The sequence below is a fragment of the Eleutherodactylus coqui genome, chromosome 11 (genome assembly GCF_035609145.1).
Source record: "Eleutherodactylus coqui strain aEleCoq1 chromosome 11, aEleCoq1.hap1, whole genome shotgun sequence".
In the NCBI taxonomy this organism is placed as follows: Eukaryota; Metazoa; Chordata; class Amphibia; order Anura; family Eleutherodactylidae; genus Eleutherodactylus; species Eleutherodactylus coqui.
Window position 1 is genome coordinate 83659321 of NC_089847.1, and position 16382 is coordinate 83675702.

At 43.6% G+C, this 16382-nt stretch overlaps 1 protein-coding gene across 1 annotated transcript in view; it reads left to right on the forward strand.

The window, feature by feature from the left end:
* The window catches only part of LOC136581731 (mucin-5B-like), a 147540-nt gene that overhangs the window by 75856 nt on the left and 55302 nt on the right, over positions 1 to 16382 (forward strand). Inside the window, exons 29-34 of the mRNA XM_066582355.1 lie at positions 2034 to 2074; positions 4528 to 4680; positions 8031 to 8582; positions 9273 to 9296; positions 12371 to 12479; positions 13423 to 13562. Of these exons, the coding sequence (XP_066438452.1) occupies positions 2034 to 2074; positions 4528 to 4680; positions 8031 to 8582; positions 9273 to 9296; positions 12371 to 12479; positions 13423 to 13562 (1019 nt within the window). The remainder of the gene's footprint in view (positions 1 to 2033; positions 2075 to 4527; positions 4681 to 8030; positions 8583 to 9272; positions 9297 to 12370; positions 12480 to 13422; positions 13563 to 16382) is intronic.

Genomic DNA, 16382 nt, shown 5'->3' on the forward strand with positions numbered 1-16382 from the left:
CTTAATTGCATGGCTTAAAATTTGCAGGTAAAATATGAGCATGTGAACAAACCTATTGAAATCAATGGGTTCTGTTCACTATGTATTGCGCACGCAAATTTTGCATGTGCAAATACGCCCGTGTGAAGCTGGCCTAAGCCATTTTCAATTTCTTTCCCATGTGAAACATCCCTTGCGGCGCGTTCACTTACAGTGGAAATATGCCTGAAATTCCACAGCAATGTACAGTACAATGTACAGCGGACACGAATCCGCAGCAGAAGATAGTCATGCTGTGGCTTTTCAGCATTGAATCCTCAGCATGCTCTAGTTATTGCAGAAATGTCGCAGATTTTCACAGCAGAGTTCATTAATTGCAAAACAGCGAGTGAATTTCCGGGTGAAAATCCGCCCGTATATTTTGGTGCAGATTTACCCCACTATGTGTGATCATACCTTTACAATTAGTGTTTATTAAACTTTTGAAAAGTTTCTTTTGATTGATTCGCCAAATTTCAGTAAAAAAGTTTGGTTCGGACTGAATTAGTGTGAATCAAACCAGAACTTCACCAATTCCCCTAAAAGTAGTCTATAACACTGTCTAAAAGAAGGTGGTGGTCTGATGTGCCTTAGTGCTTAGCACTGTTACTTTGCAGCGCTGAGGTCCTACGTTCAAATCTGACCGAGGACCCCAGCACTGCAAGGCAACAACAGTAACCATTGGGCCACATTGGAGGACCACCTGCTTTTAATAGGTTTGGCTGGGCTTCAGGTTCATGTCGAAGCCCAGGTTCAACTGCTTTGATTCGCTCAACGCTACTTGCAATGCAGGCTCATGTCCATGGGCGATGATCCGTTGGCAATAAATCGCTGGCGGATCATGGTGTGTGAAGCTTTCCATAGTGTTGCTATGGAAAGCGCAGCGCCGCTGTCCACAAGTGGAGAATCATAGTGATTCTCCGCTCGTGGGATCTAAATCATGGCATGCCATGATTCTCCGCGGTGAATGTATCTGTTATATAGGCTCACCACTGAGACCTGTCAGCGCACCCCCGTCGTCCCCCGTGGCGGAATATCGCTGGCGATATTCCATCACGGCTGTGGACAGGGGGCCGTAGTATACAAACCTTGCTTCCTTAATTGATCTTTCTTCATATAAAGGCTCATATTTCTTTTTATTCTGCTCCAAAGATTAACCCTTATAGATAAAAGATGACCGGCACACCCACCTCCGAGAATCAAACTCATATCACACATGCTCTAAATCAGTGGTGCACTAGTATTTGCACCAACAAGAAGTACCATTTCCGCTGTTTGGAATTGCTTGTTCCGGCACGATGGGCTCAACAGACCCCATTAACAATGTTTGGGGTCTGCCAGCATTTTACGGGAGAAAATAGCATATCATGCTGTGGTGTTTGTCTTGTACTACGTACTGGAGACCGTGAATGGAGTCCCCGACACAAATGTGAACATGGCCCCAAACTGACACAGTGTAATTGTTGATACAAATAAGCCAAATGCCAGGTTAGATATTTGCTGAACTATTCAATTTATTCCATACTGATATATAATATATAACTGAGGGCTTGTTCCCCTCTCGGTTTTCTTTCCGCCCATGGGTTCTGTCACGTCCAAATCGCTGAAAAAGAAACCATTGGATGGAACTGTTGACCGCCATTGATGAAATCTGCTGGAATAGAGACCAATAGTTTCCAGTTCTGGTAGCTTTCTGTTACCTCCTGTCATTTTGAACCTAAAAGAATAACTTGGTCCACAAGGTTTTCCTTCTGGCTCAAAATGCCTAAAAAGAAGGGAAGTCTGCTGAAACGGAGTCTTATTATCCTCTGCTTCAGCAGGCTTCATCAATGGTGAAAAATGAATCCATCCAGGGATTCTGTTGTCAGGGTTTTATACATAAAGCTTGATGAGACACCTACATGGAACAAAGACAAGATTACGGCCGCTATTCTTTATGCCAAATCAGAATTATATTGTTTGATTATTTTCTTAATTCACAAGTATTGACTATTTTTTCTTTTTGCCTTGCTTAGTTCTGAAAGTTTTTCCAAACTTTGTGATAACGAGACAGGAGGTAATGCCATTCTTTTTGTTCATTATATTATGCTTTGCTAACGATTTTCCTTGCTGAAAAATAATATAGGGGGGGGGGGGGTTATCAACTTCTTTGTGTCAAAGTTTAGTAGTTAATAAGTCACAAATTTTAGGGCACTTCTTTTTTGCATTAAAATTTCTGACTCTTCTCGCCGCTCACCAGTTTTCAAGTTAGTGGGTTTAACTGGGAGGAAGCAGGGCCAGCCAATTTCTAACAGATTGAGGCCCCCTGTCCACGGCAGTTTATTCGCCAGCGGTAAACCGCCGGCCGACGCTTCCCATAGCATTGCTATGGAAAGGGTCAGCACCTGTCCACGAGCAAAGAATCATTGCGATTCTCCACTCGCGGCAGGCAATTTGTAGCGAATTGCCCCGATTTTCCGCGGTCAGCCTATTTATTAGATAGGGCTGACCGGCAAAGATTCGCCGGCGGCTCCTGCTCCCGGGCGGCGGCTCCCGTGACAGAGCTTCGCCGCGGGATACCCCATCGCCTGTGGACAGCCGGCCTTATTAAAGGGCTGTGCCCAGTTATAAAGTTATTCCCTATTCACAGTTGAATAGTGAGGATCTGACCGCTGGGAACCCTGCTGATCCCGAGATATTTTAAACAGAGCACTATGTAGTGTAAATGACATAACTTTATACTGTACAATTATGATAATACCAAAATTAGATTTTTTACATTTTTTTCTACTTTTGCACAATAAAAATCCTTTATTTTGGATTTTCTTTCTAATGTATTGCTGCATTCAAAGATCTATAACTTTTTTATTTTTTCATGGTTAGACATATGTCAGGGCTTGTTTTTACATGATAGGTTGTAGTTTCTATTGGTATCATTTTGGATTAACTATGACTATAGATGAGCGAGTATACTCGCCAAAGGCAATTGCTCGAGTGAGCATTGGCTTTAGCGAGTATCTCCCCCGCTCGAGACGGCAGGTTCGGGTGCCGGCTGCGGGCACGGAGCTGCGGGGGAGAGCGGGGCAGAATGGAGGGGAGATCTCTCTCTCCCCCCCACTCCCTCCTGCTGACAGACGCTACTCACCGCTCCCCCGCGCCGGCACCCGAACCTGCAGTCTCGAGCGGGGGAGATACTCGCTAAAGGCAATGCTCGCTCGAGCAATTGCCTTTAGCGAGTATACTCGCTCATCTCTAACTATGACTTTTTGGATCACTTCTAATTTTTTTGCTTTTTTTTAGCATTTCCCTTACTGGATAAAGAGTGTGCTCAACTTAATGTACAGGTCGTTACGGATGCAAAAATAACAAACATATTTTTTAATTTCATTTTTTAAGCAAAGAAGGGAGAAGTTTTAAATATTTTTTTTTCGATCTTTAGTTTGCAAATGGACATAAAAATGGGAAGAAATCTTATGATCACTCAGATAATACACTGTAGTACTTCTGGACTGCAGTTTATTATGTAATTTACTTGCTGGTAATTGCTATAGGAGACCTTGAAGCCACTGCCAAGACAACCCATGTTCCTCCGCGATGTCATGGCAGAGGGCCAATGATGTCACAGAGGGAGCTTCCTGCTTCTGTTATCTCTGTACATGCCATGATTAACATTGGAGTTAACAGCGAGAATTGGTGTTCTAGCTGATCCCCCGACGCTGCAGCAGGACACTGGCTGTTAGTTACAGCTGGCTCCTGCTGCGGATGGCACGGACTCCGCTCCTGAGCCTTCGCTATCTATGTGCTGTTTGTCATGGGATGCGAAAGAGTTAAATTAAATAATATTTCAGTGTACAGTCAATTCTTCTATATACAAACGGTATATAGAAAAAATTGCTAGACTTTTTCTTACAAAGTAAATTGTACCGATGTAGCATGCTTGAGTTAAAAAATATAAAGGGGCTGATTTTTTTCCCCCAGAGCAGTGCCACTGTTATTCATAGGCTATGTCTGGCATTGCAGCGCAGTCACATTTTTTCAGCTAAGTACAACATCCAACACAAATAGCGCAGTTTCTAATCTCCTAAAGCACTTTTAGGCTGGATTTACGTGAGTGTAAGCATAACTGCACGTGTTTTTTGCAGAATAAAAATTGCATATTTGTGTGCGCAACTGCGTTTTTTACTGTAAGTTTTGCGTATGCAAATATATACTTTCAGCCATTGCAATGGCCAAATTCGTTATTCAGTGTCAGATGTGTTCTTTACCTGCGCAAAAGCATAGGAAAATAAAGCATGATGCTTTTTTTGTGTGTGACCCTATTGCACATGCAAAATATGTGTTTGTGAACGAACACATTGAAGTCATTAGGGTCTATTTTCTGCAAATTGCGCAAGCAAAAATTTCATGTGCAAATATGTATACAAATACACCCGTGTGAATCCGGCCCTAATATAGAGAATAGCGACTCTTTATATGAAGTGAAAATTAAGGCTGTATATAAACCTTATCCCTTCCTTTATCATGTGGCAGAATGTTTATGTTGCTACGGTGGAAAAACTTACCGTAACGGTGAAGCACTCAAAGAGGTAATCAATGGACAGCTATGTGAATTTGGATATTGCATGAATGGATATATGATTATGGCGAAGACGAAATGTGGATTTCCAATACCGACAACTACAGGTAATGTGAGCTGCAAAGTATATGAAGAAAGTGAACTTTTATCATGTGTATGTTGCATCCAGGTTTTATAACATAGCATGTAAGGACGAAAAAAGACACGTCCATCCAGTTCAGCCTATTACCAATGTTGGTATCTACCCTTGACAGAAACCTACTGTTGAGATGTCCCTAGGAAGGATAGCAGAGTACAAGTACTTTTGTCTGAAAAATTGCTCAATTTCACAGTCGTCCAGTGTAAAAGTGGGACCTGACAGGATACGGAGCGAGAAACTGCTCATTAGTTGCTAGTCGCTTTGTTTCAACTCACTGAAACCAAGTGACTAATAAGCGACTTCCCGCTCAGAAAACAGGCAGTTATTGATCTGTGAACGACTGCCTGTTTGCTGTGAATGGAGCGGGCGGCTGAATGCCTTCATTCACTGTAAGCTCACAACAGTTGGTCCGGCCAGAAACACCCTGAGAGAGATCAAATTTGTGCTATTTGATAACCCAGTGAGTTAAAAGTGTCCCTAAGTTTATCTGCAGTCTTATGAAAAACCACAGATCAATGTACCGTGAAGACAATAAGTGGCAGCCATCACTGCTGTTCTGACAAACTGAAGCCTCCTAAGGGCTCCTGTCCACGGGCGAATTTTCATTGCGTTTCCCCGTGGCGATAACCAGCCGTGGGGAATGCAGTGAACGCTCTCCATAGTGTTGCTATGGAAAGCGCAGCCCCCCTGTCCACGAGCGGAGAATCATAGCAATTCTCCGCTCGCGGCAGGCAAATCGCAGCATGTTGCGAATTGCTACGGTTCTCCACGGTGAGTCTATCTGTCAGATAGGCTCACCACGGAGATTCGTCTGTCGGCTCGAGCTCCCGTGGACAGGCAGCCCAACAGGGCCGGTTTATAGAAAGTGTGGCCCTGGACAAAATTAGACATGGGGCCCTAAATACTGAAATACAGCATGATGGCTCCTTCACACAGGCGCTGCGATTTTCAGTTGGACCATTTATGCACCTGTTCAGACGGCCCGGATGTGGCAATGCTGCACCCGGAATACCATTGGGCGGGGGAAGAGAGTTTAGCTCTGCTAAACTGCCTCCCGCTCTCCACCCCTTCGCCAGCTGTTGGCAAGGGGAGTGGGTAGGATGGGGCGGGAGGCTCTGCTAAACTCCCTCCCACCTCCCTTTTTTTGGCAGCTCCCATAGGAGTCTATGGGACCGGCCGCCGTATTCCGGCCAGAAGATAGTTCCAGAACTATCTTTTCCGGCCAGCGTAGAAACGGCCAGCTCGAATGTGCACCATACCTGCACCAGAAAATCGTCATCTGAAGTGATGTATTGGAATCCAATACATCAGATGATCGCGTATATCGGCCGGCTGTGAAAACAACACAGTCACATTCAAGATATTCAGGAGGCAGTATGCAATGCTGCAGTGCTGAACTCTAGTACTTCCAAGGATGTTGCTAGGGTTTAATAAACAAAAATATTGATTTCTAGTTCACAAATATTAGGGCTAAATATTACTACCACATAGTGATTAAATATCACCTCCATGCAGTCATTAAATATTACTCCCATACAGTGATGAAATTTTACCTTCATAATGTTTTCGAGCAAAAAGGCTATATAAGTGCATACTGCTGGATAGAAATAGAATTCGTATATAGATATAAGAACTCGCTTATCATGCAGAAGACCACACACTTTAAATCAAGGTATTAGATACTAAATATGACTGATTCCCCAAGGTTAATTAACATAAATAAACAATAGTAATGAACAATATCAGTCTGAGAAACTCGGACCAATATTGCACTCTTAGGCCTCATGTCCACGGGATAAAAATCCACAGCCTTTTTCCCGCACGCGGATCCGCGCCCCATAGGGATGCATTGGACAGCCGCAGGTAGTTAAATACCTCGGATGTCATTTTTCCCTTCAGGCACAGATCTGCGTGCAGGAAAAAAAACGCGACATGCTCCATTTTAGTGCGGGTCTCCCGCGGTAACAGCTCCTGCAGGCTTCTATTGAAGCCTATGGAAGCCATCTGGATCCGCGGAACACCCGTACATGAATTAAAACTTACCTGTCCGGACGCTGCGGATCTTCCCTCCGTCGCAGCCGGATCTTCTTTCTTCGGCCTGGCAGATGTGCCCGGTGCATGCAAAGAAGATCCGGCCGCGACGGAGGGAAGATCCGCAGCGTCCGGACAGGTGAGTTTAATTTTATTTTCAGCCTCATGTCCGCGGGAAAGGAGGGACCCGCTGCGGGATTCTGCATGGAGAATCCCGTGTCGGGACTGCGCAAGTGGAATATCGCAGCGGAGTCCGACACGGCGCCCCCCAAAGACCCCATACTCACATCTCCGGATCCGATGCGTGAGTCCTGTCCGACGAGCCGGCGTGTATGCACAGTGCAGCGCATGACACGCTGGGGGTGACGTGTAATCACGCAATACTTCTGCTGTACTTACAGCAGAGGTATCGCGTTACAGATGGCTTCCATTGACTACAATGGAATCCGGCCGCACATTTTTCCACGGCAATTAGAACATGCCACGATTTCTTACACTCTGCGGAATTCCGCTTTTGCATTCCGCAGCGTGAACGTGGGAAGGCAGAAAGCTATTAGCTTCAATAGAACCTGATAGCTGCGGGATAACACCGCGGATTTCTGCTGTTGGCATTAGCCCTTAAACCCATGATTTTCACTGTGCAATGCATTTTGCGATAAAATCCCATTGCATCATGGTATATGCAATTTTCACTGCGCAACTACGCTCTGTGCTATTCGATCTTCATGGGCAGTGCACACTGCACCTTCAAAATGGGTAAGAGTAGGAATTAGAGATGAGTGAGTATACTCGCTAAGGCAAACTAGTCGAGCGAGTAGTGCCTTATTCGAGTACCTGCCCGCTCGTCTCTAAAGATTCAGGTGCCGGTGGGGGAGAGCGGTGAGTTGCGGGAGTGAGCAGGGGGGAGCGGGGGGGAGAGAGTGAGAGAGAGATCTTCTCCCCGTTCCTCCCCGCCGGCACCTGAATCTTTAGAGACGAGCGGGGAGATACTCGCATAAGGCACTACTCACTCGAGTAGTTTGCCTTAGCGAGTATGCTTGCTCATCTCTTGTAGAAATGCAATGAAAACTGTCCCATGTGTATTACCTCATAGGCTATACTGGATCCGTGTGCTGTCTATGAAATACATGGATAGCAAATGGACAAAAAATACACCTGTCTGAATAAAGTCGAACTTATTTTTTTTACTGAAGTCATAAAGTAATATATCAGTTTTCATTCATTAATCATGTTACAGTGTTCTGAATTTTAAGAAATGTCCCACTTTGCATTTTCTGCATTTTATAGCCTCAACTCCCACATGGACACCTTATACACAGATTCTTCCAACACAGACTAATACACCAACTACAGAACAGTACAAATATTCGGCTAGCACCCTACCTTACACTAATGCCTCGACAAGTGTAAGTGAAAGATCAAGTCAGTCAACTACTAGAAAAGTACCAACCATGTCTGGTCAGTCAACAAAAATGGTAATTACTGGAGGAAAATCAACACGGCGGCAAACAGAAGAAACAAATGCCGAAACAAGCAACTTAAGCGCTTCCACTCAACCTGCAAAACAAACCGTTTTCTATGTAAGAACACTTAACAAAACCAGTTTGCAGTTTGTGACTTCCACATCTACAACCGCCAAACCTCCAACAACTATACCGAAAGTATCACCCTTGTTTGGGAAGTCAACAGAAATGGTAATTACCGGAGGAAAATCAACTCGGGAGCAAAGAGGAACAACAAGTGCAAACACAACCAACTTAAGTACTTCTACTCAATCCACAATACAAACCAGTTACTCAACTACGCAGCTCACAGAAGGAACGAGTAGCACCCCTTTCAGTAAGTATTTCATTTGTAGGATATAAAAAGGGTTTTCTCATTAAGGTAAGCCCTTCCCATAGACCTTGGTAGGACGTATGGAGGTCATAAACTGAGTCCCCCCCTCCTAAATTCCCTCTATTAGATCAGAGAGCTGCTAACAGTGGGCCACTCTTCTTCTAGTGTACCCGACCCCAATTAATAAATGGGCAAACATTACATTGGACAGTCAATCATTTTTATGTTGAAAAAAATTCAAGAAATTCGATATCCAATTATTCAATCTTAGTTTGGATGTCTAAATTAACATTAACACATTACCTTTCATAGCAGACTATCATCCTAGGCCAGGGATGGCAAACTTTTTTGTTAGTGTTAGCAATTTTTTGAGGGAAATTCTTTGAAGTGGCACCTAAGTCTGAGCCATTTTTAAATAACTTCTTATAACTTGTTATTTTCACAAATTGTAATAAATGTGTTTTCTTTTCATTTCCTGTACTTTTATTACTTCGGAATAGACAAGTGAATTTGATATATTTTGCTAAAATATTTTTGAAAATTATCTATATCTTTTTCTCCGGTTATAATAGCATGATGCTACTAGTCATTACCGAAAGAGTTGTAGAAATACTACAGTTAAAAAAGATGAATTTGTACAACTAGTTATTTAATAATATAAAAAATTCTAATATTTTGTCATTTTTCTTCTAGGTATGAGTCCAGTGACAACAAAAAGTGAGTTTCATTTTTAATTTAAAGACAACTAACTTTAAGCAAAGTACTAGTGAACGTGGAATGATAAATGGGGTAGTTAGCTAGACATGTGAGCTTCCTGTCTCTTATGCCATATTTGGGCTGGTGTATTTTACAGAATTTCTGTAAACACAGAAATGTGGCACATCATCACTGTGGGTGCATTTTAGAACTCCTCTCAGCTATGGCTTCTTTTCTAGATATTTTGCGAAATGGCAAAAGTTGACTAAAATGCATATCAATCTTGACACATGAAGTTTGCTCCCATTTTTGACACCATTTCATTGATTAGTAAATCCCCCCCCCCCCCCCCACACACACACACGCACTGTTAGCAGTATAGCAAACTTCTACAAAAGAGAGAACTGTAAAGTCCTTTTCGGCTGAGGATTGGTCCCACCTTGCCCTCTTTTCTCATGTCTAATAACATGCTAGATATGTCTTATTTGTCTGATTACAACAGCACTTTGCAATCTCTTTCAGTCAGATGTGGTAGGGCAGGACCTACCTTTTCTCGCACATTGAAAACATATCACGCTAGTCAATAGTTTCGTGATTTTCACTGCCGCAAAATCACATTTTTCTGTTTAAGCCCTTAGGATGCGGTTAGACGAGCGTGTTTTACACGCTGCTACAGCAGCGTGTAAAACATGCTTCGGTTGCTATGGAAGCGCTCACATGAACCCTTTTTAGAAGTGCAGAATCTGCGCTTTTAAAAAAAGAATATGCAGCGAGTGCCGACTCGCCTATCAGCTCCGTGGTGCGCTGTTCAAGGTGCTTACCATGGGCTCCTATGTGAGCCGTGGAAGCAGGCTGCCCGCACCACGGATGTGTGACCGGGCTACTCCATGGAGCTAGGTGAGTAAAAAGGTGAAAAACGAGGGTGGAGCAAGACCCAGTGAGAGTGGTGAAATAGTTCTGGAATACAAAGTGTTTCAAATGATGGAGGTGCTGCCAACCAGATGACGCTCCACCAAGGTGGGCATGAGTATATTTTTCCACACTCTTTTCGCCACCAAGCTAGGTGCAACCCGTTGCTTAGCAGCGTGTAAACCACGCTCGTCTGACCGAGCCCTTAAACAGTAATGTCTATTTAGAATAAGAATTACAAAAAAAGTATTAAGGAGAAAAATAAAAATCGGGCTGGGCGATATCCTGCATAAGGGCTTCAAAAGACGAAGGTATGCAAAAATTTGCTCATGGAATGGAGCGAATTTGCACAAGAACAAGGGTTTTCAGCAAGGTCACACCCTTCCTCTTGATTTTTTAAACCTGCCACAGACTTTTCTGGCAGCTTTCTGTGCAACACGCAAAAAGATAGGGCAAGGCCTATCTTTTCTCGCTAATGAGAAAGAAATGGGCGCGAGTTTCATGTGCACAAAAACGTGCGCAAACAAGTTTGTCTGTTTAAGCCCTAAAGGTAGCAAGATAATCTACCTGTTACCCCATGCAGGAGGAGGGGGTTTAAGTAAAATTCTGGCTAACCTTACATGTTCTTGATCCTTGTATGTAGAGAGAAAGAGAGAATGTTTCTCAAGGCCGCTGTCCTAGCACAATTTGTTTACATTACATGAAGAACATTCTTCCTGCACGCAGTACAGAAATGGCACACACATATTATAAGGAGACCAAATATTGGTAATATTGGCAACGGACTGTCAGCTAAAGCTATGAGAATTGATCCCAATCGGTTTGAGTTAAGACAGTATTCAATGCAAACAATTACGGTACACTGAAGCTCACATTGCTTGGAGGCCTCTTAGAAAATGAAAGCAATAATCTGATTAGTTTTTATGGGCAACTGCTATACGTTTCCCCTTTTTCTCATAACTTGTTTCCATGTAAGTATAAAAAGTTGTGAATGAGAGATCTGTCCTGAAAAAGAAACTGTAAAATGTATTTAAAAATCTAACCAAATAATTAAGTTATATCTAGAGATGAGCAAGCGTACTCGTTAAGGGAAATTACTCGAGTGAGTATCTCCATGTTCGAGTACATGCCTGCTTGCCCAAAAAGATTCGGGAGCCGGTGGGGGTGACCGGTGAGTTGCAGGAGTGAGCAGCGGGGAGAGAGAGATCTCCCCCCCTCCACCCCCCCCTACCCCCCCCCCCCCCCCCCGTCCCCTGAATCTTTTCGGGCAAGCAGGCATGTACTCGAAAATGGGGATACTCACTCAAGTAATTTCTCTTAACGAGTACGCTTGCTCATCTCTAGTTATATCCATTCAACCAACACATAGATAAAACTACTAAGAATTATCTGGCTGTTATCCAGGCAAAGTACATTTTTGGAGATGTGCTCACCAGGCTGAAAAAACATAAAAGTTACACTTCTCTCACCCAATCCCTGGTACTGCCGATGACTGGGCCTAAATTACTCTCCATTTCCTGCTGCAACATCAATAAAGTCCAGACACAGGGACATTCGATCTCTGCAATTAATCACCAGCCAAAATAAGCCAGTGATTGGATGGGGCGTTCACATGTTCCGGGTGTCTTGATGTCATCATTGCCACAGAAGTGAAGAGCCATGGGGAACCTGGAACCAGTGGAACAGAAGGACCAGATGAGGTATAACTTTTTAGTTTTTTTCCAGCCTAATGGACAGATCTCCGGAGGGTAGATCGCCAAAAAATATTTTTTTGCCTGGATGACCCATTCACTTCAGTGGAATAAGGCTGTATTACCGAGAATGGCTGCAGCGAAAAGTATCACATTCTAAGTAACAGCAGCTTACCTGGAGTAGAACAGATTACAATAGTAGAATAGATAACCCTTTCATGTCTAATCAAAATTTAGGAAATATTTGTCAATTGGACATGGGAGGAAGCAGAGAGAACTGAAATATTGAGAATATTAGAATAAGCTGAGAGGAGTTGTCCAATTATGGGTTACGGATGGCCTATCCTCAGGTTAGACAATCAATAGTAGATCGGCAGGGGTACGCCGTTTATAGCTGGGCAACCCCTTTAATTTTGCCAAAAGCAGAAACGCCCTTAATTATGCTATAAGAATGCTCTTTGAATTAACTGTAATATTCTGCTTGCACTTTTCCAGCTGACTGCACCCTGTTTTCACGGCCCAGGGAGATAACAGTAGGTGACTGCAGTGCGCCGCATAAGGTATCTGTGAATTATTGCGGTGGCCGCTGTGCAACATATTCATCGTAAGTAACCAGTTTATCAGCCCGTCTCTAAATACAGTACGATTCTGATGGTTAGCCTTCATACTAGTTACAAAACAATGGACTCACACGGACGTATAAAACAGAGAATAGAACCAATTGTATTTGTGCACGCAGTCCGCACATGCGAAAAGACCCTCAACATGCTCTATTTTAATGCACCTGTGCCCACCAAAGGCCCAGTAGGAGTCTATGTGGGTGCACACCCGATACCCGTGTAATTGTGCATCACGCTCCACAATTGTGGGAAAAACAACACATCAGGAACTAATCGGGCTATGTAGCCTTTTAAATCACAGAACGTGTCCCGCGCCCACGTGAAAGGTCCACGACAATGAAAAAAAATACAGTAAAATGTGCAAAAACATGACGTCCGCGGTGCAAATATGTTACACTAACAGTTTCGTTTATGTGCATACGGCCTTGGGAGTCCGGCCTAAGGCTTGAAAAAGGTCTTAAATACATATAGAAGAGCTCTCGGCCAGCTGTTTTTTTTTTAGGGCGGCTTCACACGGACATATTTACACGCAATACCCAGAGCATTGAACCCATTTCCTTTTATAGGGAATAAAAAGAGGGCCTGATCTATTTTCGGATGCATTTGTGCAGCAAAAGTTCCCATAGAAGTCTATAGGAGGTGCGCAAATACGCGGTCAATACGTGTGCAAATGTGTAACATGCTGCGCAATTCTGTGAAAGAAGAACACATCTTTACCTCATTAGGTAAAATAGCCTTTTAAATTAGGGTGGGGGATGTTGTGTTCGTATATGAACAATATTCCCTTGTGTGAACGAGGCCGTAATCGTCTAAAGAGCCACATGTCTAAGTAGTTAACTTATCACCATCACTAGTGGAAGCAGTTGAGTGTAATTCTATGACCGTCTAACCCTATATTGTATAATCCTATAAATACTTTTATTCCAGGTATGCCCCTGAATCCGGCAGCAAGGAAAGATACTGTTCTTGTTGTGTGGACACGGAGAAAAGCACCAAAACCGTTGAGCTCAAGTGTCCCGATGGAAGCACAAAAACTCATACTTATGATCAGATCGAGAACTGTTCATGTATGATTGCCAATTGTTAAACATTAAATTGAGGAGACCAATTAGGGTGGTTTCACATCTGCATTGGAACTAGAGGTTCTGCTGCAGAACCGGCTCAAAATACCGGAAGAAAAAACACTGCATGCAGCACTTTTTCTTCCATCCAAAAGCCGGATAGCTGGTTTGAAACCAAATGGACCCCATTATTGTCAATGGGGTCCATCCGGCGCTGTTCGGTTCTGTCCTGAGATGCAGCCGTACGGCCACAGGGGGGGATTCCTCTTTCAAGCTCCCCGAATGGAGCCGGAAAGCGGAGCCCCCAGTACAGGTGTGAAACCACCCTACTTGAGCAAGTTGTCATTGATTATCAGATATCATTCACATGAAATTACTGCTGTAGTGCGTGTATCCTACAATGCCGCTGTAATGTAATACAGAGAAACGTGTAGCTCATATATGTAAGCTATTGATGGAAGTTGTGATCACTGTCCTTTTCTTGATACGAAATATACTAATATAAAAATATCCAAGGGGGCTGTTTGAGTGGATATTGTAGTACCGTTTTTCCAGCTAATAAGACCTACGCCGGTTTTCGGGGAGGCTTGAAATATAAGCCATCCACCAAAAATAAGCCATGGCTAACCAACATAAAAAAAACAAAACATCAATACTCACCTGGTCTGAGGCATCCCAGTGCCTCGCGATGGTCTCTGGGGTGCTGCAGTGTCCTCCGCGCTGACATATCAGTTTCTTTCTGGTGACAGGGATTTGAATACCCCGCCTCCAGCAAAGTGAGCGGTGTGATTGGATCGAGCGCCAGCCAATCACAGCCGTCGCTCAATCCAATCATAGTGCTTGCTTTGCTGGAGGTGGGGTATTCATATCTCCGTCACCAGAAAGAAACTGATGTCAGCGTGGAGGACACTGCAGCTTGCCGCAGTGCCCTGGAAACCATCGCAAGGCAACGGGATGTCGCAGACCAGGTGAGTATAAGCCCCTTCATCTCTCCCCACCGAAAATAAGACACTGTGACTGTTTTGGGGCAAAATATAACATAAGACAGTGTCTTATTTTCAAGGAAAACACGGTAGTACTGGATGTATAGCAGATCCACAGGTAAATGGCAATGCAAGGCAACCACTAGTGACCAATTTTAGCTGCAGTTTAAGGTGGTTGCTATTGTTCTCGGCTTCCTCCTTCGACATCAGCGAGTGTTTTGGATGAGCGCTGCTCGCTACGCTCTTTCTGTGACTTCTATAAGTGTTACGGATAGGTCCACATGTAGAAGAAGAACCTACTGAACATCCAGCAGCAGATTTCACAGCAAACTTTGCGTACGTAACATTTAGGGTTTAAACAAATGGGCGTGTTTTAGTCCCATTATGCGGAAGTGAAAATCACAGCTGCATAACTGGGCGAAACAAAACCACTGATTTCAATGGTTTCGTTTTCACTATCAGGATTCTCAAGCATTAATACTACGTGCGAGAAAGATAGGGCAGGACGAATCCTCACGCTTTTTTCCCCTCCAAACTCGCACACTATAGCTTGGAGTTTGAATAGTCCGGAAAACCCGGGTTCATGCACTAATACACTCTGTAGCAGCGAACATATTAGTGCATGCACCCGTGTGTATTTGCCCTTAAGGGTGCATTCAGACGACCTTGGTTTACACGCTGCTACAACAACGTGTAAACCATGCTTCCATAGCAACCAATAGGATGCTATGGAAGCGCTTACACAGAGCTTTTCTTTACCAGCGCGGAATCTGACACACAGAGCAAGACATAAGACGTTTGGAGGCCGCACCTGTAAAGGGGAAGGGAGCACTGCAGACTAGGACTACAGGTGTCCAATCTGTTTTTAGGGAAGCAGAGAGACACAGACGAACTTACAAACACAGATCTGAGTGGGAACAAGGCAGATACATCCAAATAGTACAAGACCAGCTTCAGACAAGGATTCATGACTGCTCACTCTGGAGCCCAGCCAGAGACTGACATGAGCAGGATTTATATGTGAGCACAGACCCAGGGGATTGGCTAGCAGGAAGTACCACACACAGCCAGCTCAATCACTTAACCCTGTAAGGGCTGTGCTGCTAGAAGCACAGTAGTACAACAGTCTCCAGCAGCACATGTAACAAAGGGTCAGGATTAGTGGTCAGAGTGAAAACTGCAAGATATCAAGATTTTTTAATAGACATTGTTACATAGAAAATTGATGAAAACTCTCCAAATTTATATATATGTTCAACATAAAAAACAACAGGTAATTGTCTGATAGCACGTCTACTTCAAATATTTACATTACCAAAAAAGACCTGGTTAAGGCCCATTTAGACCTAATGATTATCACTCAAAATCCGTTTTTTTGAGCGATAATCGTTGCGTCTAAAGGCACGGCCATAGTGCACTGTTCGTTCAGCACTCATTTCTAGCCAGCTAGAAATTAGCAATGAGCCTTATCAGCTCCGCACACTGATATCATTCTTTCAGCTGTAATCCCGCTGGCAGTTCTCAGCGGGACACCAGCTGAAAGTACAGAGAATAATGCAGCTGTTTGCATATTCAAAACAGCTGCATTGTTCTCAGAGCTATTGCAGTGTTATCCCGATCCTCCTGCATTAACTCGTAACTAGCTAATTAGCTACTTAGAGTTATGCAAAGATGATCGATCAAAACGGTCGTTTGAGCGATCATCGCTCCGTGTAAATGGGCCATAACACTATGTACACGAATTAGGATATTTGCACTTGTATTGTATGTACCAGATACTGCAATCTGATTGCCCTTTGCACTGTTTATGGCATATTCTTTATCTTTGCACCCTGCACTGATG